The 24,557-nt window shown below is 43.4% G+C and overlaps 2 protein-coding genes across 5 annotated transcripts; one reads left to right on the top strand and one right to left on the bottom strand.

Moving 5' to 3' along the window:
- The first annotated feature begins 2,026 nt into the window (after positions 1-2,026).
- LOC129857130 (protein S100-A1-like) lies at positions 2,027-5,887 on the top strand. The gene is made up of 3 exons (XM_055925083.1): positions 2,027-2,135; positions 5,253-5,412; positions 5,605-5,887. The coding sequence occupies exons 2-3, from the start codon at positions 5,272-5,274 to the stop codon at positions 5,767-5,769; spliced, it is 306 nt and encodes a 101-aa protein (XP_055781058.1). The 5' UTR covers positions 2,027-2,135; positions 5,253-5,271; the 3' UTR covers positions 5,770-5,887.
- Positions 5,888-16,189: 10,302 nt separating this feature from the next.
- On the bottom strand, positions 16,190-24,160 carry LOC129857116 (uncharacterized). 4 transcript variants are annotated; one of them, XM_055925058.1, is made up of 5 exons: positions 22,070-24,160; positions 21,780-21,884; positions 21,415-21,684; positions 21,209-21,313; positions 16,190-21,090 (listed from the first exon to the last, which is right to left on the bottom strand). In XM_055925058.1, exon 5 carries the CDS (start codon positions 20,652-20,654, stop codon positions 16,455-16,457), a length of 4,200 nt encoding a protein of 1,399 aa, XP_055781033.1. In that variant the 5' UTR covers positions 20,655-21,090; positions 21,209-21,313; positions 21,415-21,684; positions 21,780-21,884; positions 22,070-24,160; the 3' UTR covers positions 16,190-16,454. The 4 variants fall into 3 exon arrangements, with proteins under 4 accessions (XP_055781033.1, XP_055781035.1, XP_055781032.1 ...); XM_055925057.1 differs by having other exon boundaries at positions 21,780-24,160; XM_055925059.1 differs by having other exon boundaries at positions 16,190-21,313; positions 21,780-24,160.
- Between the last annotated feature and the right edge of the window lie 397 nt (positions 24,161-24,557).

Here is a 24,557-nt window from a genome sequence, read left to right as displayed (position 1 = left end):
AAAACGTAGGACACTAAAGAGGCCTTTCTACTGATTCTGAAAAACACCAAAAGAAAGATGCCCAGGGTCCCTGCTCATCTGCGTGAATGTGCCTTAGGAATGCTGCAAGGAGGCATGAGGATTGCAGATGAGGCCAGGGCAATAAATTGCAATGTCCGTACTGTGAGACGCCTATGACAGCGCTACAGGGAGACAGGACGGACAGCTGATCGTCCTCACAGTGGCAGACCACGTGTAACACCACCTGCACAGGATCGGTACAGCCGAACATCACACCTGCGGGACAGGTACAGGATGGCAACAACAACTGCCCGAGTTACATCAGGAATGCACAATCCCTCCATCAGTGCTCAGACTGTCCGCAATAGGCTGAGAGAGGCTGGACTGAGGGCTTGTAGGCCTGTTGTAAGGCAGGCCTACAAGACATCAATGGCAACAATGTTGCCTATGGGCACAAACCCACCGTCGCTGGACCAGACAAGACTGGCAAAAAGTGCTCTTCACTGACGAGTCACAGTTTTGTCTCACAGGGGGTGATGGTCAAACTCGCGTTTATCGTCAACGGAATGAGCGTTACACCGAGGCCTGTTATCTGGAGCAGGATCGATTTGGAGGTGGAGGGTCCGTCATGGTCTGGGCTGGTGTGTCACAGCATCGTCGGACTGAGCTTGTCGTCATTGCAGGCAATCTCAATGCTGTGCCTTACAGGGAAGACATCCTCCTCCCTCATGTGGTACCCTTCCTGCAGGCTCATCCTGACATGACCCTCCAGCATGACAATGCCACCAGCCATACTGCTCGTTCTATGCGTGATTTCCTGCAAGACAGGAATGTCAGTGTACTTTGCAACTACTTAGCATGTTAGCTAACCCTTCCCCTAACTAAACCTTTAAACTTAACCCTAACCACTAGCCCAGCTAATGTTAGCCAGTTAGCTAATGTTAGCCACCTAGCTAGAATTCGTAAAATATCATAAGTTTAGAAAATTTGAAACATGAATCAAATCAAATATTATTGGATGCATACACATATACTGAACAAAAATATAAACGCAACATGTAAATTCCCAGAAATGTTCCATACGCACAAAAAGGTTATTTCTCAAAAATGTTGAGCACAAATTAGTTTACATCCCTGTTACTGAGCATTTCTCCTTTGCCTAGATAATCCATCCACCTGACAGGTGTGGCATATTAAGAACCTGATTAAACAGCATGATCACTACACAGGTGCACCTTGTGCTGGGGACAATAAAAGGCCAATTTAAATTTGTCACACAACACAAGGCCACAGATGTCTCAAGCGTTGAGGGAGTGTGCAATTGGCATGCTGGATCCAGGAATGTCCACCAGAGCTGTTGCCAGATAATTTAATGTTTATTTCTCTACCATAAGCTGCCTCCAACATCATTTTAGAGAATTTGGCAATACGTCCAACCGTCTCACAACCATAGACCACGTGTAACCATGCCAGCCCAGGATCTCCACATTCGGCTTCTTCACCTGTGGGATCGTCTGAGAGGGGGGTTGCTGTCTGTAAAAAAGCCATTTTGTGGGGAAAACTGATTCTGATTGGCTGGGCCTGGCTCCCCAGTGGGTGGGCCTGGCTGCCAACCCATGGCTGAGCCCCTGCCCAGTCATGTGAAATCCATAGATTAGGGCCAAATGTATTTATTTCAAATGACTGATTTCATTATATGAACTGTAACCCAGTAAAATCTTTGAAATTGTTGCATGCTGTGTTTATATATTTTTTCAGTATATTTAGCAGATGTTATTGCGGGTGTAGCGAAATGCTTGTCATATAGTACGTTTTGCAAATTGATAACATATTGTACATTTTGCAAATTCGAAACATATAATACGAATTATAATTCGTAACATAACATATCATACGAAATGGGGATGGACATCGACAATTTAATACATAACGTTACCATACGAAACGTAACATATACTAAATGGAGTGCCTCGGATTTACATAAATAATAATACGAAATGCTCTGAGACCAGGCTCTCAGACATCGTCTCTTGGATACACAGGCTAAAACACACAATCAGATGGGCGTTGACTGCTCTCTTTAAATTCTCGTAGCTCTTGCGCAGTACGCTACTTCCCCAGCGGCTTTCAGTTCGGTAAGTAACCGTTTTTCGCTTATTCTATACAGTAGCGTCCATCGTTTAACGGAGTAGGTTATCTACTGTAATAAACAGGTCTCAAACAACTTTAATAAGTGTTTTGGGTTTATAAAGTGTGCCTAGCTAATGATCTGTCTCGTCAATGGCAAACTTGTAGGCTTAAATGTTTATCAGTCTTTACTTACTTTGATTCAAAAATCAGTTATTCTATGGTTTGTTATGCAGTTTGATGGGCCATACTACTTACTGATTGACATAGTGTAGTATATCTATAGGCTAACCTTTTCATGTTTCATTGAAGCAATGTTTTTGTTTTTAGAACTCTTTGGCCTACAAACGTTTTTCTCAGCGGGTTCAAGTCATTTTATAGGCATTATTACTCACCAATTTTCAACAGCCTGATCTTCTTTACACTGAACTGTTGCAAAACCAGAGGTTAAAGGACAGCCTACACAGCTAGAGATGTTGGATATTCCTAAAGAAAAGGGGTAGGCACTAAGAGAAAGAGGAGTCGACAATAGAGGGAATGTGTGATAAGGAGTGGAAGGAATGGAACTCTACAGCAGCCAAGGAATGTGATTACAGAGCCAAAGAAGGCCGACTCCTATCCTCTCTAAAAGTGCATTGTGTGTTTGCCTTAAAGACTAATTGTTGGGGTAGGCTATATTATCTGTCTAATAGAGATAAGAAGTAGTGATTTAATGGAACTGGCCTGAGTTGGGTTTGAACCAGCAGCCTAGCTGTTGCAGGATCTCCAGTGTGTAAGTGTACTTAGATACAGGGACTACAGTAGTACACCCACCCTAAATTACATCATCTAGCATCGAATAGTCCCCGCGATATGCAACTGTTCAGGGAAGTCAGGAACCAATACACGCAGTCAGTCAGGAAAGCAAAGGCCAGCTTTTTCAAGCAGAAATTTGCATCCTGTAGCTCTAACTCCAAAAAGTTCTGGGACACTAAAGTCCATGGAGAACAAGAGCACCTCCTCCCAGCTGCCCACTGCACTGAGACTAGGTAACACGGTCACCACCGATAAATCCGTGATAATCGAAGACTTCAACAAGCATTTCTCAACGGCTGGCCATGCCTTCCTCCTGGCTACTCCAACCTTGGCCAACAGCCCCCCCCCCCCCCCCCCGCTGCTACTCGCCCAAGCCTCCCCAGGTTAGCAGATGTTCTGAAAGAGCTGCAAAACCTGGACCCATACAAATCAGCCTGGCTTGACAATCTGGACCCTCTATTTCTGAAACTGTCCGCCGCCATTGTCGCACCCCCTATTACCAGCCTGTTCAACTTCTCCTTCGTATCATCTGAGATCCCCAAGGATTGGAAAGCTGCTGCGGTCATCCCTATCTTCAAAGGGGGAGACACCCTGGACCCAAACTGTTACAGACCTATATCCATCCTGCCCTGCCTATCTAAGGTCTTCGAAAGCCAAGTCAACAAACAGATCACTGACCATCTCGAATCCCACTGTACCTTCTCCGCTGTGCAATCCGGTTTCTGAGCCGGTCACGGGTGCACCTCAGCCACGCTCAATGTACTAAACGATATCATAACCGCCATCGATAAAAGACAGTACTGTGCAGCCGTCTTCATCGACCTGGCCAAGGCTTTTGACTCTGTCAATCACCATATTCTTATCGGCAGACTCAGTAGCCTCGGTTTTCCTAATGACTGCCTTGCCTGGTTCACCAACTACTTCGCAGACAGAGTTCAGTGTGTCAAATCGGAGGGCATGTTGTCCGGTCCTCTGGCAGTCTCTATGGGGGTACCACAGGGTTCAATTCTCGGGCCGACTCTTTTCTCTGTATATATCAATTATGTTGATCTTGCTGCGGGCGATTCCCTGATCCACCTCTACGCAGACGACACCATTCTGTATACTTCTGGCCCTTCCTTGGACACTGTGCAATCTAACCTCCAAACGAGCTTCAATGCTTCTGTGGCCTCCAACTGCTCTTAAACGCTAGTAAAACCAAATGCATGCTTTTCAACCGGTCGCTGCCTGCACCCGCACGCCCGACTAGCATCACCACCCTGGACGGTTCCGACCTAGAATATGTGGACATCTATAAGTACCTAGGTGTCTGGCTAGACTGCAAACTCTCCTTCCAGACTCATATCAAACATCTCCAATCCAAAATCAAATCTAGAGTCGGCTTTCTATTTCGCAACAAAGCCTCCTTCACTCACGCCGCCAAACTTACCCTACTAAAACTGACTATCCTACCGATCCTCGACTTCGGCGACGTCATCTACAAAATAGCTTCCAATACTCTACTCAGCAAACTGGATGCAGTTTATCACAGTGCCATCCGTTTTGTTACTAAAGCACCTTATACCACCCACCACTGCGACCTGTATGCTCTAGTCGGCTGGCCCTCGCTACATGTTCGTCGTCAGACCCACTGGCTCCAGGTCATCTACAAGGCAATGCTAGGTAAAGCGCCGCCTTATCTCAGTTCACTGGTCACGGTGGCAACACCCACCCGTAGCACGCGCTCCAGCAGGTGTATCTCACTGATTATCCCTAAAGCCAAAACCTAATTTGGCCGCCTTTCCTTTCAGTTCTCTGCTGCCTGCGACTGGAACGAATTGCAAAAATCTCTGAAGTTGGAGACTTTTATCTCCCTCAACAACTTTAAACATCTGCTACCTGAGCAGCTAACCGATCGCTGCAGCTGTACATAGTCCATCGGTATATAGCCCACCCAATTTACCTACCTCATCCCCATACTGTTTTTATTTATTTACTTTTCTGCTCTTTTGCACACCAGTATCTCTACTTGCACATGATCATCTGATGATTTATCACCCCACTGTTAATCTGCTAAATTGTAATTATTCGCTCCTATGGCCTATTTATTGCCTACCTCCTCATGCCTTTTGCACACATTGTATATAGATTCTCTTTTTTTCTTTTTCCTACTATGTTATTGACTTGTTTATTGTTTACTCCATGTGTAACTCTGTGTTGTCTGTTCACACTGCTATGCTTTATCTTGGCCAGGTCGCAGTTGCAAATGAGAACTTGTTCTCAACTAGCCTACCTGGTTAAATGAAGGTGAAATAAAAAAATGAAAAATAAAATCTCTCTGCCCTCCTCAGTGTGTCAATATCTGCAGCCATGCCGTCTGAGTTGGAGAGTTCCATGGAGTCCCTGATCATGGTGTTCCATCGCTATGCTGAAAAGGACGGTGACTGTAACACACTGAGCAAGAAGGAGCTCAAAGAGCTGATGCAGACAGAACTGGCCAGCTTCCTGAAGGTAACACAGACATCTCTCTCTCTCTCTTTTATGTCCCTCTACATTTTCTCTCTCTTTCTCATCTCACGCTCTTTCCCTCTCATTCTGATTTCTCTCTCTCACTTTATTAGAATAAAGAGTATCCAAAGTAAATCTACCCTCTCCCCTCCCATCTCTCTCTTAATCACTCTCTTCATCTCCTCCATCTCTCAGTCCCAGAAGGACCCAGCCGCCATAGACACGATCATGAAGGATCTGGACCAGAATGGTGATGGGAAGGTGAGCTTTGAGGAGTTTGTCTCTCTGGTGGTGGGCCTCTCCATCGCCTGTGAACAGATCTATCAGCTCTACACCCAGAAGGTTGCTGCGAAGAAGTGAAGGAGGACAGAACAGGAGAAGCAGAGATTAATGCTTTTCTATAGGTCAAATAAGTCATTTTTATAAATGTCTTACTGTTGTGAATAAACAGTGGCTTTCCCACTCTCTCTGTTTGTCACATTTGTCTGACGTGTGTCTGTTTGTTGTATTTGTCCTTGTAAGTGTAAGACAGAATAGACAGTACCAGTCACTTCTTCCTAGTTCAGTACTGACACAACTTCTTAGTAAACCTTAGAACAAAGCCTTTCTAGTTCCTGTGCTAAAACTACTATAACTACAAACTGATTAAATCAATGTTGTTTCAATGTCATTTGTTAACCTATTGTGATGTGGAGAATACATTGGATTTGCAAAAAGTCCTTGAGGGTGACATTCCAACCACAGGATTATGTCATCATGTTAACCAATTTTATAAATATGTTGAATTTATTACTTTGAAATAATGTCAGCTCTTCAACATTATATCAACTATAAGAAAAAACACTAGGATGGGCAGCACGTCCTGGATGGAGCATTTAATTATCTACAGCTATCACTTTGGGTACCCATTCAGGGTTCTAACCAAGCCCTGCTGAGTTTGTCACTGACTATTACCAATGTACTACATTGAGCATGATTGTTGAGAAATCTACACTAAATAGATTCACTATTGCTATGTAAGTCATTCCAAGGGGTAGATTTAACAGAGCAAATTAAATGTAACCATACTTTATCAATGATGCTATTTGATTATATAGAATTGGGAAGTTATCAACAGCTGTTTAAATTCAGCCCAGGATTCTGCTAAAAATAGACAATACATATAGGCCAAGGGTTTTAAAATGGAATCTACATGTCAATAAATATGTTGGATTCATGTCTCCATGTTAACCAAAAATCTAAGTTAAAGAATAGGACTAAATCAAATCAAACTGTATTAACACATTTAAAGTTTGATTTAGTCCTATTCTTTAACTTAGATTTTTGGTTGAAATGGAGACGTGTGGCAGGGACTCCAGATAATCCCGGATTACAAAGGAAAAACCAGCCACGTCGCGCACACTGACGTCTTGCTCCCAGACAAGCTAAACACCTTATTCACCTTCTTTGAGGATAACACAGTGTCACCATTGTTCCTGTACCCAAGAAAGCAAAGGTAACTGAACTAAATGACTATTGCCCTGTAGCACGCACTTCTGTCATCATGAATTGCTTTGAGAGGCTAATGAAGGATCATATCACCTCCACATTACCTGACACCCAAGACCCACTTCAATTTGCACACCGCCCCAATAGATCTACAGATGATGCAATCACCGTTGCACTCACTGCACATTGCCCTATCTCATCTGGACAAGAGAAATACCTATCTAAGAATGACATAAAATGGCGCCAGAAGAATGGCAGCAGTTTTACGGGCTCCTAACCAACTGTGCTATGAGTTTTTTTTACTTATTTTGAACATAATGTTTCTGCCACCGTATCTTAATGCAAAACATAGCTTCTGGATATCAGGACAGTGATCACTCATCTCGGATTAGGCAAAGATTTTTGAGATCGTTAGGATCCGCAGACGGCGAGTGGGAAAGCTGCCGTTACCGTCAGTATTACTTGCTAAAGTACAGTCATTGCCTGCATCCGTTATGGGTCCGCGGTCAAACGACCACCCCTCATCACTGTCAAACGCTCCCTAAAACACTTCTGCGAGCAGGCCTTTCTAATCGACCTGGCCCGGGTATCCTGGAAGAATATTGACCTCATCCCGTCAATACAACCGATGGTTGTTATTTAAAAGTAATTTCCTCACCATCTTAAATAAGCATGCCCCTTTCAAATGTAGAACTATGAACAAATATAAGAGAGATTAAAGTAGATGTCACACGTCCAGATTTGATGGATGACCCTATGTGGTCCTATGTGAGCCTATGTGACCGCTATGTGAACCTAAGGGGTTGCCTGTCAGGGCATTCTGATGGTTAGGTGGGGGTCTTTGGGTAAGGGTCCAGTTGTCAGGTCAACCGGTAATGATTTATGACCCCAGCCTGATTTATGACCCTATGTAATGATTTATGACCCTATGTCCTGTTGTAGCAGGCCTGCCCATATTTGGGCTTCCGGTCAGGACATCCTGGCCGGGGTGGGGGTCTTTGGGGTAAGTGTCAAGTTGTCAATGTCGTAAATCAGAAAAAGATCATGATTTATGAACCTATGTAGTGATTGATGCCCCAATGGTTTGTAGAAGGGGGGCATGCCCATATTTGGGCTTCCGGTCAGGACATTCTGATGGTTAGAGGGGGGCTTTTGGGTGGCAAGTGACCAGGTGTCATGTCAAACTGTTCCTGGATGTCTAGTGTTGGGGGGTTGTTAATGAACATTTCAAAGAGGCTGGCTTTGCAGAAGCCTTATAAACCCCCAAAACAATGCCTGTTTAAGACTGTACAAGATCTTAAGAATAACCATGGAATTTGGGATCGGTGGCAAAGCGGTGATGACTGTAACAACTGAAGCGGGTCCTCGGTTGGTTCATAGAGCACGGGCCAAGTATCAACCCGCAATATATGATGCTCCAAAAAAACGTTTTTTAAATGTGTATAGAAGCCAAATACCTCCATCAAATGCGCTGAAAGATCAAGTGTTGATGTCTAATGGACAGCTATGGGGGTATCGGTTTGATTACGTGGCCTGTAGAGTGACCCTCTATACTGTCGCTGAAGGAGAAGAATATACAGAACAGACTGTAGGCTTGGACTATGGTGTTGAAGACTGGTCGGTTTTTCGCAAGGTGGTGTGTCCTGAACTGCGCCTTATCACCAAGGGGTATAGTGTGTTCACGGGCCACGAGACCCGTTGGGAAGGTACCCCTGACTCCTCAGGACGTATATTTCACAGGGTGAAAATACAAAGACAGAATGGACGTCCCTGCGGCTTGGAGTTCTATATCGGCACCCAGGAAATCCGAAACCAAAACCTTCGGGAGGGGGGCCATACTGGGGATACCAGACTGCGTCTGCTTATCCCTTTTAAAAGTTGGGATGTAGTGGAATTGAACATGTTGAAGGCGTTGGATGATCTCTTTGTACAGAGCCAACAGAGGCAGAGCCTTGTGCATTTAAAGAAGTGCATAATATATACGAATCTTGAAGATTACGTTTCAAAAGAGCCTCAAGAAGATACAACTTCAGAAGAAAACTAAGTACGGGGAGTCTTTAACCACGCCCAGATACCCTAAGGCGGGGTTCTACAATAAATGCAAAAGCAGCCGGTTCTTCATTTCATCATAGACCATGGATATCCCTACCTTCTACGAGGACTCCGCTACGTCATGGGGCCCCGAAACTAAGGACTCAATGCCTCGCAGCCCTACACTCTACTCACCCCTGGCAAGACCCGCGACACCCCCTACATGTACCCAGCCTGAGGATGTGTTTGATGGGGTGGTCAGTACTATTTTTGTGGATACCATCAAGGCCTCTGTAGCTACACTTTTAGACTTGGTGATTGGCGACTATATAAGAGAAAAATGCATCGGCTGTGAGATCAATCACCCCAGCCAGCGTCGTCATCCTTGCCTATACGACCCTCCGAGATACTACTTTTTCAATCATTTTGAGGAGCTGGTGAAAAGACTGTGGTCCCGCAGGTTTATACCATCGCTGGTCAGCGCCCTGGAGTCTATGGGTCTTGTGCCGTCTATCCCCAGAGTTTACGGGGTAACCGAGGCCTTCCTACATGAACTGAAGGAGGCAATTTTCATCCACGAGAAACTCAAAGAAATCCGACACACCCTGGTGACCGACAACAAATACCGGGAAGCTGTGGTGGCTGATGTGGTGGTTTTCTGGCTCAATAAATCCCAAGAGACCGAGTGACATTTTGTTATTTAGAGCTATGGGTAACTATGTGTCTACGATGTTGGAGCGAATAAATACATTTTTTCTTTTGAGAGACCTTACAAATGTTATGCATCAGATTATTGAAAATAAAGTGAATAATGTATCGTTCTACACGACACACAATACCTGGGCTAATGTCGAGCGTTTGTTGAAAATGGAACAAATCATGAATCATGTACGACATACGGGTGGGAGTTTGCAATGGACACAAATGGTATCAAGAATTGTTGATGAGTCTGAAGAGCTAGAAGTAACTTTGGCTAAGATTTTGCATTATTTGTTTGAACCCCCATTTAATGTGAACGTGTATCATATTTGTTGTTTATATACTTATATATCCGACGTGTGTGTTTTAAAAATTCAGCGGCACAAACCTGTACATCTAAACCAGATATACAGGGTGTTGCATGATGTGATTGTTGAGAAAACTGGGACTTGTATCTTGCAACAAATCCTGAATTGGTTGTATACGTAATACTTGGTGTTAAAAAAATAAAAATTCTCAAACTGAAATGTTGTCGTTATTTGAAAGTTGCTCATTAACGTTATTGTCCCTCAGAGAGGCAAGAAGGATGGCTGAACAGCTGTTGAAAAACATTTATTATAATCCCTCTAACCCCGGGTCTTATGGTGGTAAAGAGCGTTTACAGAGAGCAATAGCCGAAGAAACAGGTAGCCTGTTAAGCGATGCTAAAGTGAGTGAGTGGTTATCAGAGCAGGATGCCTATACTCTCCATAAATCTGTAAGAAAACATTTTCCAAGAAATAGAGTTTTTTCTACGCATCCCTTATCCCAATTTCAGGCGGATCTATGCGACATGCAGGCCCTTGCCGATAAAAATGATGGAAATCGCTACATGCTAACGGTTATAGATATTTTCTCTAAAGTAGCCTTTGTAAGGGTTTTAAAAAATAAGAGCGGGGCCGAGGTAACCCGGGCCTTTGACTCGATCTTGAAGGCAGGAGGCGCACCCAATAAAGTGCAGACTGATGGAGGAAAAGAATTCTTCAATAAGACATTTCAGAAGCTGATGAATAAGTATAACATAATACATTTTGCTACAGGCTCGGATTTGAAAGCTTCGGTTGTGGAACGCTTTAATAGGACTTTGAAGGAGCGGATGTGGAGATATTTTACAGCTCACAACACACACCGATATCTCGATATAGTTCAGGATTTAGTAAAGGGGTACAATAACAATTATCATAAGAGTATAAGGATGAAACCGTCTGAGGTGTCTTCTGAAAACTCTTTTCAAGTCTTTAAAAATCTGTATGGTTTGTTCCCCGTTCGCCGTAAGAAAAAAATTAACTTTAAATTCAACGTGGGTGACTTGGTGCGTATATCTAAATTGAGGGGTGTTTTCGACAAAAAATACGAACAAGGTTTTAGCTCGGAGTTGTTTACCGTTACAGAATGTCTGCCACGCATACCCTCTGTCTACAAATTACAAGATTATGACGGGGATCTTATAGAGGGATCTTTTTATGAAAAGGAATTACAGAAGGTCCAGTTGGGTAAAGACAAAGTCTTTCACGTGGAGGAGATTCTAGATCAGAAGAGAGAAAAGGGTAAAAAATGGTTGCTGGTCCGCTGGAAAAACTGGCCCCAAAAGTTCAACAGTTGGGTATTGGAGCATGATGTGGTGGAGGCAACGGGGATTAATTTAAACCCACAGTCCTGATAACTAGCTCCTCATTCTCGTGTACACAGGAGTGCATCATGGAACACAGCGGCTTCTACCTGACTCTCCCCAGTAATGCGTCTGCACATATATATCGTAATAATCAGAGTTCGAATTATACAACCAATTTTCCAAAGCCTATAGAGTTATCCGAGGCTTGGGAAGTAGGTCTCAGCGAGATTACATACCCCCATAGTTGGTATAATATCAAAGATAAGGACCGTGATTTTTATTGCAAAAAGTTATCGGAACCTGCGAAACTTATTAAGCTTAAAAAAGGTTTCTATAGAACCGTCGACAGGATCGTCTCAGAGTTGAATGAACACCTAACCCTAAACAAGATGGAAATATTCCTATTCTACAATCCAATCCATAAAAGGATACAAATCTCAGGGCCTGCTAACGGGGGTATAAAGACCAGCGGTAATTTATCCTACATGTTGGGGATGGGTCCCAATAAATGGACGTATGTGAAAGATAAATTATTCCCATTCCCTGCCGATATCCATGCAGGCTTTTACAACATATTTGTGTATACCGACATCATAACCTATCAAAGGGTCGGAGACACATGTGTGCCCCTCCTGAGAACAGTTCATATAGACGGAAAGGATGGGGACATCGTCACTGTCAATTATGACAAGCCGCACTACGTACCCGTCAGCAAGAAATATATTGAAAACATTCTGGTTGAGCTTAAAACGGATCAGAACGAAAACATTGAATTTACTTATGGTAAAACTATTGTAAAACTACACTTTAGACCCACCAAAACCTCTCTACATATATAATATTTGGTATTATATTTATAAACATAATACCAAATAAAAGGGTTATGGAGCACCCTCAGCTCGACCCCAACCGTTATGTTTCATACTATGTGGATCAAGTTGGTAATGGACTACCAGGATATCATGGATCACCGACAATGTATGGTGCGGGGATAGGGGGTATATTTCGTAACCTCTTTAGGATGGTTTTACCGTTTATGAAGAGAGGCTTCAGCATAGCCAAACCACACTTAAAATCCGCGGCTAAAAATATAGTAAGTGAGGTTGTAGCAAATGCTATGACCCGCAGAGCGTCACCAGAGGTGGAGCATCAAGAAGGCTCTGGTCTTATGATATTGTCTCGAAGGCCTAAAAAGAGACCCCCAGGTTTAAGACGCAGGCCTGCACCTAAAAAGCGGAGGTTAACTGTTAAAAGAACCTCAGTAAGTCAAAGACGTGGTAAAGTGAGGAGGTCTGGACCAAAAAGAATACTAGGAAGTATTTTCTAAAAGAATAAGTGACATGGCTCTTTTACACCGAATGTCCTCTGAAGCTATAAAGACAGAACTCGATCTTTTCACGGCACCGTTAACGCAGCATTCAATAGACAGGTCCAGTTATGTGGAGATAGCCCCCCTCTCGGCTATTACAGATAACGGGCCTATCGAATTTTTCATACCAGGACACGGTGACAACTATCTGGACCTCAACAACACCTTGGTGCATTTACGTCTAAAAGTGACCAAAAGAGATGGGTCTAATATTGCAGGCGATGCCAAAGTGAGTCTCATTAATTACCCCTTGGCCACCATCTTCTCCCAAGTGGATGTGACTTTGGGTGAACGCCTAATCAGTCAAAGCAGCGCCACATACCCATATAGAGCCATCATGGAGTGTTTGCTAAACTACTCCGAAGACACTCTCAAAACACAATTTAGCGCCGGGTTGTTTAGCAAGGATACTGCAGGAGTCTCTATGGAATCGACAGACCCTTCCACGGGGGCGAACAAAGGCCTAGCGGCACGCGCTCGCTACTGCGCCGAATCTCGAGAGTTTCATTTGCTAGGCCCTATACACTCTGACATTTTCTTTCAAGAACGGTTGCTCCTAAATTCTGTTGATTTAAGATTAAAATTAACCAGGGCCAAGGATGAGTTTTGCCTGATGTCTCCCCAAGACGGGGATTTTAGTTTGAAAGTGTTGGGGGCCACCCTTTTTATAAAAAAAGTGTCTGTATCTCCGGCAGTACGCCTGGGTCACTCACATGCTTTGATGAAAGGAAATGCCCTTTACCCTCTCCAAAGAATTACCATGAAAACCTTTAGCATACCTGTGGGCAGTAGAATCTGCAGTCAAGAAAACCTATTTCTAGGCCCTTTACCTAGATATGTGGTTATAGGTCTGGTTGATCACGCCTCTAATACGGGGAGTTTAGATAAAAACCCCTTTAATTTTCAACACTTCAATGCAGAGTATGTAGCTCTCTGTCAGGACGGACGTCAGGTTCCGGCTAAGGCTTTCCAACCCCAATTTAACAACAACATATCTGTGCGAGAATTTTACAATCTATTCCTGGCCACAGGGAGGCATCTAAAAGATCTCTCTTTGCCTATTGACAGAAATGATTTTGCAGAGGGTTACACTTTGTATGCTTTCAATTTATCACCTGATGATGACACCTCAGGAAATCTGTCTGTGATGTCCCAAGGTAACCTCAGGCTGGAAATGCGTTTCCGTACACCTTTAACCTGTACAGTTAGCATGATTGTTTACGCATGCTCTGATTCAATCTTGGAAGTGAATGCCCGAAGACAGGTCTTAGTGGATTATTATTAAGGACCTTTGAGCAAAGACATGAATACCCAAGAGTTGGAAGGGCTCATGAGCCGCTTGATTGGAAAACAATTTTGTGGAGTGATGGCTTGTGATGAATTACCTATTGAGATATGGCCTGAGAGGCCTGCAATGTTTATTGTCAATACCCATCCTAAACACATGCCTGGTGAACATTGGCTAGCTATGACATTAGAACAGGAAGGTGGAAGAAAAATCTCAACTTTTTTTGATTCCTATGGCTTTCCCCCCGGTTTTTCACATTTCCCTAAATCTATTAAAGATTTTTTGACCCTAAACGGTTCAAAGATCTACTACAGCATCAAACAAGTGCAAGATAACCTTTCCACTACATGCGGTCACCACTGTGTATTTTACCTGTGCCAAAGAGCCCGGGGAGTTTCTTTTGAAGATGTTATGTTTCTTTATAAGGATGATTTAAGAAGTAATGATGACTTTGTATCTTGTTTTGTTAGAAAATATCAAAAGTGTTCAAATGTGTGTCGTTTAAGAACGCGTAATCAAGGCGTATGCTCACGTCATATGTTTCAAGAATGCCACAAATGTTAAATTGCTTATTTTTCAAATAAAACATTTTATTGAATTTAATCATAGTCATTCAAAAGTCATTTTCAAAAGTCATTTTCAAAAGTCTAACCACGCCGAGAGATCGGGATTAGGAAAAGGTCCTGAGACGTTCATGGGAGTAAATGAGTTAGCATCATCGCTTTCATAGGGGGGCGGTGTCGTTGGGGCATCTTTAGGGGTGCTGTATCTCGTTGAAGGCTTTTGTTTTAAAGCTTGAATCTGTTGACGAAGCTTATGGTTGGGTACACCCGAGAGGGGAATGTTCAGGATTGCCAGGGCCTTAAGAAACTGACGCCAGCCGGGAGGCCTTCGGTCATCAGCAACCTTGTGGGCAGCCGTGGTACTTTTAAGTAAGTCCACCATATGGGAACCCCTAACAACAGCGCCCTGAAGTATAAACTCTCCAGAATCGTTCCAAGCAGCTAATCCCTTTGAGTCTTTTATCTTGTTCATAATGTATTTAACATTCTTCCGGTTACGTAAAGGCACATGTGTCAGTAGGTCATGCATAACTTTATCTTCAAAAGGCATTTGAGCTTCACCAGACATAGGATCTTCACTAGGTAAGAGCGCCGGTACAGGCCTTACCGGGGCCTGGCTATCGTTAGGTTCGACATCTGTTAAAGGGTCCGGTAGGGAAAGTGTTAAATGGTTGCTCTCTCTCGCCCCTTGCTTTACCAGAGTCAAATATCTTTGCATTAGGTTTGTGTATTTTTGGATCTTATCATAAGGGTTCAATCCTTTTCGGTTCAAAACATCCTTCATGGCCGTATCCAAATCATTTTCAGCTGTTTGTCTGATATTTTCAGGACCCTGCATTTGATTTTTAAGTCTATCCAACTCTTGTTGTGGCACCAAGTACATTTTAGTGGCCATCACACCGCGTGTTCAACCCCCACGTCTGGCAGCAATAAGGCTGGTGATGAAGGGCACAGCTATACTGAGTAAAGGTATGAGAAAACCTCCAGACTGTTGTATACTATGTCTTTTCTTTTGAAGACTGGCCCTTTTATTGGCAAAGAGTTTGATCGCGGTCTTTTGTCTCTTTAATTTTTTCAATTGGTTCAGGGTGAGTGGAATGCGCCCTTTGAGAAGATTCAAAGCAATCTCACATAAGGCTAATATGAGATCTGAAGAACAACTACCCAAGATGGCCTTCCGTCCTTTAGCTGTAGACCCAACTAGCCTTGTCAAAAGGGGCAGGTTTCTTTTTAAACGCAGAGACATAGCGTTTACTTTTTAGGAAGGTATGCAGCAGGCCGCTCCCACGGAAACAGGCCTGTACGTAGCCTAAGCTGTTCTGGAGTATTTGCTTTTAAATCCACGATTAAATAAGAAAATGGCTCTTTGGTAGCGTCCTCATAGCTCTCCATAAAGTATGATTTCCTTCCAGGGTACATCTGCTGAGCTAGAGTGCTAATTTGCAGTTTGTCTCTAGGATTTTTAAACAATACCATGTAGTTGGCATTCAAGCTAATGGTACGGCTATTTTTACCTTGGTGAAACACATTCTGGACCAAGTAAAGCACGGACAGGTTTCTATGATGAGTATATTGGGTAAAAGCTCTTGCAATTTCTGGATGTTCGCTACCAGCAAATAGCATATCGTCCAAAACAAGCAGATTGTGTATATGTGGGGGGAGAAGTTGATCATCAGACAGAGAATCGGGTATTCCTTCAACAAACTTGATTTTTATTGTCTTCAATAATTCATCATACAGAGGTTGGTAACAGGAATAACACCATACAATATTGTCAGGCTTTTGAGATAACACATGTTCAGAATTCTCTAAAATACTTTTTACAAAAAAAGTTTTACCACTGTTTGATGGGCCTGCAATTAAGGCCGAAAAGGGCAGTTTTAAACGGGGGTCAAAATCCTCGACAGCCGTCATTATATCTTAACCTTTAAGACACACTGGGGCTTGTAGCCTAAGTCAGTAGCCAAAGGGCAATGTGGTACCGTCAGGCAATAGCCGTCTCTTGTCATAGACTACCCTGAATCTTTTAGTGAGTGGGGCGTTTCTTAGATGGAACCCCTTTTTATCCCTCACTATTTTGTTGTAGGAGGTCAAAATCTCCAAGTCACTATTCTTGTCATTTACGAACCCGTCGACCAAGCGCGTGATTGATTCCAAGTTTACACGCGGGGCATTTTCGTAGTTTTGAGTCACGCCTTTGGCTTTCAACACCACGTGATTGTCTTTAGTCCTAAAAGCATAGCTTTTGGGCCCACATGAGGACCATTCTGTGATATGGTCACCCTCGGCGAGTTCACTAGTTAAACCCCCAAGATAGTTGCTGAGTGGGGGGTTCCAATCCCCCGGCTTGCTTACATAGACCACAGAGTCTGTGTCGTGGTAAAGAACCCGCCGCTGAAGCTGTTCCATGAGGGTGTACAGTTCAAGTCGGGCATAGGCTGTGGTAAATGCTGCAAGAAACACATTTACATTACCTGGGGGTAGAACCCACTTTGGGTTGCGCCGCCATTGCACCAAGGCAATGTCTTGACTCAAGAATGAAAAATGTGAAATTTCGTATTGGTCCGAAAAAACAAATTCCAAAAATTCTTCCGGGTCTTTAATGATCGAAGTTGTTAGCATATTGCTTCTCTGCGCTAACTTCCCCCAAAGGGAGTTCAAGTACAATTTCGAAACATTTCTTTTGGTTTTGTTGACCTGTATTCTGTCAGGGTCAAGAAGTATGCCTTCTCTGTCATGGTAGTCTTGAATGTACTTCTCTTTACTTTCTTCATCTGTAACCGATGCTGGATAGCCTGAAGCCATCTGCTTGCATCTCAAGAAGGTCTTGATGTACTCTTTAAAAAGTGTGTCTGATTTCCTGGAAAAGTTCCACACTTCAAAGATTTTGGCCACACGATACCCCTTCTCCAAAGCCTTAGAGAATTCAACGGTGACCCAGACACCTGTCAGGGCTCTTTCTTGATCTGAGTGATCACATGGGTTTTCCTGGTTGTTGTTTTCACAGCATGTGCGACAAAGGGGAAAGAAAAGTTTTCCTTTAGACCCCTTGTAAGGCAGCACAGGTATAAACAGACCCCTAGGAGGGTAGACAGTCGCTTTGATTAAACCAAAATAATTTTGGGGTTCGTCAAAGTCGCTGTGAATAATTTCAGGATGCCCTATAGGATAGCATGAGGAACTCATTACATGAGGATATAGGGATGTAAAATCTACATAACCTATTGTCTCGTCGGGTTGAGCTACATAACGCAATGTCAAAGCATTGGTCCTGCCTCCAAACAAGGCCTGTCTCGGTTCCAGGGGCTCTGGAGGGTCATATTGGGTAAGGAAGGCCTGAACATGAGGATCCGCCTTTTTCAGGGCTGTCCATTCGTGTTCCCACAAAACCACCACTTTTAACCCGTATGTAGCCTTTAAAGAATTCAGTTTGTCTTGGAACTCTTGGTACATTTCCCCAAAAGTCTTTTGGGTTAGGACACACATGGCCTGGGGGACAAAGCATAATTTACAACCGTGGAAGAAACAACCGTTGTACTCATACACTGTCTCAACACCGTCAATCTGTGTGTATCCATCTACATGGTAAGGCCCAAAAGCCTTCTCGCCCCGATTCAAAGCATGTTGGATAAAAACATTTTTATCCTGGGCTAGGTACTCCAACCATTGAATGGAGCCACTAGAGTAGGCCTTGAATTGTCGTCGGTAGTTGTCTGGCGATGGGATCGCTATAGAGGCTGGAGTTAGATAGTGTGTACGATAGGTTTTCATGCACGCGGATGCAATAGTTGTACAGCTCCAGGGGTCAATGCCTGCATCTTTGATTACCTCTTCTCGGAATCTGAGGCATCCTTCACGTAGTATAACCACGTCATTGTCACAGTATGATTCCATCTCTTTATGAAAATCAAAAGTTCCATGTCTTACTGTCTCGTACCAAGTCATGAATTTCTCACGCTCTTTGGTAGACATTTGATCACAACCGTACATTTCGGGGGCTGGATAAGCTCCTATATAATGTAGATTCTCGTCAGATGTGAAGAAGTGGGGGAAATAGCCTTTGACCGAGTTTTCAAAACCCAAGGCCTCTGGCATTTGAGCCAATCTCATGGGTAAGAAGCTTAAACTGTCAATGTATCTCTGTTTGAAGGCGTGGTCAACAAAACATAAGATTTTACTCCCTTGAGCAATGACACTGGGCGCCACGCCTTGCTGTATCAAAGGGTTCAGAAGCAGATAGGAGTCATAGGCGCGCGCATTGTGTGCTATAAACGTGAAGTTTCTGTACTGGGCCTTTCTAAAATGTTTTAGAAAGAGTCGGGCGCAATCGGGCCCCTCGGCCGACCACTTTTCACCGTTGAAAGTCATGGTAGATACAAAAATAGGCAAGTGAACCCCTGATTGCTGATTTGTCTCAAAATCATAAAAAACATATTTCTCTGTATGTTCATCTTCAGCCAGGGGCTGAATGTAGCACTCATGTGGTACTTCTTGAACAACTTCTGCGTCTCTGCTTTTCAAGGGCCCTTTACAGATTGGGCAATGTATGATTCCACAAACATGGGGTTTAGGGCTGTCTATTTTAAGGTTGTAATTGCAATGGCATTTTGGACATTTCTTGTTAATGTCACAAATGCTTACAGATTTACAGGCCTTGGGGTGCCATGTTTCAGTTTTGTGTTTTTCGTAACAGTAGGCTGAACGACATGTGCGGTGACAATCCTCACAGGGTGTCAAGTTTAGCGGTTGCATAGGGCAATGTTTATCCAGACATACTGAACAGTTATAACGGCACGAGTGCCCCCCCTTGCGGGTGTAGCCGGTATGACAGGCTGGACAGACATATGGGGCGCCTAAAAATGCTGTGATGTTAGTTACGGCATAGTAATGCTCATTTTGCACATAAAAGTACATAGTCTTAGGGTGTGGCTCTTGTATATTTTGGAACTTCAGGAGCGCGTCATTAGCCCTGCTGTGGTACAAAACCACAATCTTGATATTCAGAAAGTTTTCAAATTTGCCTATGTCTGAGAAAGCCACAGCATCCTGTATACCTAAACCCACAGCCTTTTGTAGCTCTTGAGCTTTCTGTAACGCTTCGCGCTCTGTACATCCTGGGCTGAGTAAGTGGGCCAAACCTATGGCAAAGCATAGCTTATTACCATGATTGTGAACGATTATGAGGTAGGCCTTTTTATTGCTTATGATTTCGGACTGCATCAGGCTATCGAGTTTACGTCTCTGCCCGCCGCCTCCTTGGGGTGGCCGGACTAATTGTACTACAAGTTCGAGGGTCCTATCTGCTAGCACGTTTAAATTTGACTGAACAAGGCGTTCTAGCAGGTTAACAAATTGTTCAAGATCTGCTTCACCCCTATTTAAAATAAGCGACACACGGCTCTGCAGACTGTCTCCTAAAATTTCCAACTGTAAGGTATCCCTTGGTTGGCTATAAGCTCTAACTCTATCTACCAGTTCATTCAAAGTGTCCATAAGCATTACGTAAAACACAGCATATTCCCGAATCTGACCCCCCCATGCGAAATTGAAAAACTGTCGAACCTCAATATTGTGGAATTTATTTCGATACAAAACATGTTCACTGCGATCAAGACCATCCCCATCCTGATTTGCTAGACAATCGTCCAACTGTTCAAAAACATCGTATTGGGTTTCAGACTCTTCAGACATGGGTGTTAAAGGCTGGCTTAGAGGTGTAGGTGGTGCAGAATTAAACCTAGGGCTTTCGTTCTGTACATTGTGATCAAGACCTTCCCGATCCAGATTTGATAGACATTTGTTCAGCTGTTCAAAAACATCGTATTGGGTTTCCTCTTCGAACAAGGGTGTTAAAGGATGGCTTAGAGGTGTAGGGGGTGCAGAATTAAACCTTGGGCTCTCGTTCATCTGGGTAATTAAAGATATGATTGATTCGGGTATCTGTGATAACCTGTTTTCATCTGCAGACCCTGACTCATTCATACGTGTAATAATTTCAATGAGTTCGGAGGGAATCTGGGATAATAGGTTTTCATCTATAGCCCCTATGTCAATTAGCCCAGAATCATTCATATGGTTAATTATATCTTGGAGCTCTGTAGGGATTTCCGCTAAGAGGGTTTCAATTGTCTCGCTTAGGTCTATAGGGGGCGCCATTTCTCTACTTAAGGATGTGTGTGCTTGTGTTTTTTTTACATATGTGTTTTTTAACGGAGGTATTTGCTTGTTTTAACCCTACTGTTGTTTAACATGCGGGGAAGCTCTCTACGCCAGAATGACACATCCTGATTGTATTGATGTTCGAATAGAATACCCATACGACGTTGAAGTAAAGCCTTTCGTGATTTTAAACCCTGTGTAAAAGCCTTGAAAAGCACGGCTTGGTCTATTTCACAAGAGGCTTTTGCCGCACCAGAATTGGCCGCTTCAATAAGGTTGGCCACTTCACAGAACATCAAATCGTCTACCTCAGAAATGTCATTTAAAACTTTGAAATCATCAGGCTTCGCTGTTCTGGTGACTGGGGTCTTTGGCGCCTCCTCGGGATCTAGATGTGTAGCTTCTTGGAGGTCTTTATAAGCAGGCGAGGAGTCTGCATTAAAAATAATACATACAGAAAAATAGGTTATTAACCCTAAAATATGTTTGATAAAAATGTAAAATACATTTCAGATATAAGCCTATATATTAACAATACATTAATTAAATACCTCGGCTTTTTTGAAGAGGGCTGTTCTGAAGAAGCTCTGAGAACTCGGGAACATGTCTTTGGGCAACCCTAATTATAGCATCTGCCTGGTCTGTAGCTTGTGAGCCTGAAATTTAAAAAAAAAAACAGCATTAGTACATGTTTAAACATATTCAGGCATAAAAATAAAATATATATATATATATATAAATTATAATTGATTCATACCTTGTCCTTGTAACGCTGTCTCGTGAATACCCTCCCAGTAGTATTGTTCGGGTGAAGCGGACCTGTGGATCTGGGCCCTGATTGTCCGTTGGTGTTTAATAGGGGGCGTCCAGCGGTCCTGGGTCAGGGGAGTTGACAGGCCGTTTAAAGTCTCTGTTTGCGGCTTCTGTGTAAATACATCCTGGGAGTAGGGCACAATTGTCTCGTAGGCATATCCTTCACAGAAACCGTGTAGACTCCCTATGGCACCCGTTCTAGGAGGTATTTCCGCTGTAAACACATAAAATAACTTTTAATATAAGACGCCGATACTTTTTGTTTTTAAGGTATAAATATTCTTAAGGAATTCTTGGAATCTTACTTACTACAATTCAGGGTCGGCGTTGGGATGTAAACAATTTGTTCCGGAGACCCTACGACCGGTTCGAGTTCAGTTATATCTCGGAGAATCTGAGTGAAGGTTTGAGAATCTAAAAAAAACATTAGATAATATTAAAGCTCTAATCATTTTAGCTAATATTGACATTTTATACGTTAAGAATCCGGGCCCTAAGACCTGTTTAATATTTCTATAACATACAACGTTTTCAAACAATTCCCAAGAACAAACAAATCTAATATATAGCATATGTAAATATTTATTTCAAGAACTAACCTTGAGAAATATCCATCAGGAGGGTATTTACCAGATCTTTTTTAAAGGGGTCCGTCCGATAACTATTCCTGGAGGAATGCTGTAGGGTAAATGCGCGAAAACGATGCTAACAGGGGGGACCTGTTTTGCTTAGCTTTTGTAGCCGTCGGACTCTAGTGGTGTCGTATTTTTCGCGCTAAAACAGCCTAAAAAGTTATCTTTGAAACCTAAGGCATGTGGTTCAAACACCAGCCATTTGGTTCAAACATAGGGTATTGGGTGGCGTCTAAACATTAGGTATCTTTTGATATTCTAAAATCTCCGGGGGCTAGCATCTAGATGCTGGGGCTGGGGAGGTCTCGACAGCACTGGGCTGAATGACTTTTAGACATCTGTTTGGCCTGATAGTGTAAACCCTGGTTTCAAACGACCCCCCCATGCATAGAGAGAGAGCCTTGAGCGCAGATGCAAGGGTATTTTTTTAACAAACACCTCGCCCCCCTTTTTCTGTTTTTGAAACACACACACACCCACACACACACACACACAGCCACTACAGCACAAGCACGCCCATACGCGCGCACATTGCGCAAGTTTTTTTTCTCAGGGACAGACTGCGCTAAGCGTGAACAAACGCGAGAGTTCATAACGTGGTGAGATTCTGTTTTTAAAAACCATTTTATTTCATTCAAAATATTTAGTACATACATTTTATAGCCTTACATTCTTAAGGTATTTTACAAAGCCTTTCTTACAGATCCAGGGATCTGATGCAACCACCCCCCATTGTCAGTGTCCAGTTGGTCATCAAAATGCCGGGATCTCTTGCCAGGCTCATCAACACTTGCTAAGTTTTCACTCCAGGGGTAAATCCTACGTCGGGCCTTTTGGTCCTGGCTATGTCTCAAGAAAAGTCGAGGCCAGCGTCTTAACTGTTCGCGATTTTTGAAGAGAATGTCCAGCTTATTCATAAGTGTTATGAAAATTGGATAATCAACCCATTTAAAACTAAACACAGGAATAAAAAAGTTGACATCTTTGCATGCTCTGGATGCTACTGGAGAATTGACAGACTTTGTAGCATTACCCGCATCATAAACTTGACAGGCTAAAATTGTCACTTTGTTGTCCGGGTTATAGTCCATTGAAGCAATTCTTAGAGCCTTGAGATCACTGCGTCCGAAGACCTGTTCTTCCAACGCATAGCCTGGCACAGCTGTGCCACTCAGGACCTGTTCAATTTTACAAAGAGCCATCCGGATGTTTAGCCATTCTCTCATGCCCAGAGCAGGAGAAAAACTCCCAGGTTTTGCCTGATAAACGGGTTTGGGGCCACAGGCGTTGAAGATCTTTACCGTAGAATCCTCCGGCTGGAATATGTAAGACATAGGGCCCTCACTCGTACCCAAAAATCCTTTAAAACATTCTGGAGCTTCACACAGAACTTCCTCAATGCTTTGTTCACTGGGTTCATGACAAGCCGAGCATAACATACCATAAATTGACATATGTGTCATTTTTGTTTAATATTCAGGGGGTTTATCTTGTACAATCTTAAACATGCATTGTTTTGGGGCTTTATAAGGCTTCTGCAAAGCCAGCCTCTTTGAAATGTTCATTAACAACCCCCCAACACTAGACATCCAGGAACAGTTTGACATGACACCTGGTCACTTACCACCCAAAAGCCCCCCTCTAACCATCAGAATGTCCTGACCGGAAGCCCAAATATGGGCATGCCCCCCTTCTACAAACCATTGGGGCATCAATCACTACATAGGTTCATAAATCATGATCTTTTTCTGATTTACGACATTGACAACTTGACACTTACCCCAAAGACCCCCACCCCGGCCAGGATGTCCTGACCGGAAGCCCAAATATGGGCAGGCCTGCTACAACAGGACATAGGGTCATAAATCATTACATAGGGTCATAAATCAGGCTGGGGTCATAAATCATTACCGGTTGACCTGACAACTGGACCCTTACCCAAAGACCCCCACCTAACCATCAGAATGCCCTGACAGGCAACCCCTTAGGTTCACATAGCGGTCACATAGGCTCACATAGGACCACATAGGGTCATCCATCAAATCTGGACGTGTGACATCTACTTTAATCTCTCTAATATAGCCCTTGGTTCACTCCAGACCTGACTGCCCTCGACCAGCACAAAAACTAGCATCGAATAGTCCCCGCGATATTCAACTTTTCAGGGAAGTCAGGAACCAATACACGCAGTCAGTTAGGAAAGCAAAGGCTAGCTTTTTCAAAGAGAAATTTGCATCCTGTAGCTCTAACTCCAAAAAGTTTTGGGACACTGTAAAGTCCATGGAGAATAAGAGCAACTCCTCCCAGCTGCCCACTGCACTGAGGCTAGGAAACACTGTCACCACCAATAAATCCACGATAATCGAGAATTTCAATAAGCATTTCTCTACGGCTGGTCATGCTTTCCTTCTGGGTACCCCAACCCCGGCCAACAGCTCCGCACCCCCCGCAGCTA

Source organism: Salvelinus fontinalis, chromosome 6 (genome assembly GCF_029448725.1).
Source record: "Salvelinus fontinalis isolate EN_2023a chromosome 6, ASM2944872v1, whole genome shotgun sequence".
NCBI lineage: Eukaryota > Metazoa > Chordata > Actinopteri > Salmoniformes > Salmonidae > Salvelinus > Salvelinus fontinalis.
Note: the sequence above shows the minus strand (reverse complement) of the source record. Positions and strands in the feature narration are given on the sequence as shown.

Bases quoted from the DNA above. Each gene is read 5' to 3' on its own strand.
- LOC129857130 (XM_055925083.1), top strand. From the start codon at position 5,272: ATGCCGTCTGAGTTGGAGAGTTCCATGGAGTCCCTGATCATGGTGTTC. The intron at 5,413-5,604 runs GTAACACAGACA...TCCATCTCTCAG, and splicing joins AACTGGCCAGCTTCCTGAAG to TCCCAGAAGGACCCAGCCGC.
- LOC129857116 (XM_055925059.1), bottom strand. From the start codon at position 20,654: ATGGCGCCCCCTATAGACCTAAGCGAGACAATTGAAACCCTCTTAGCG.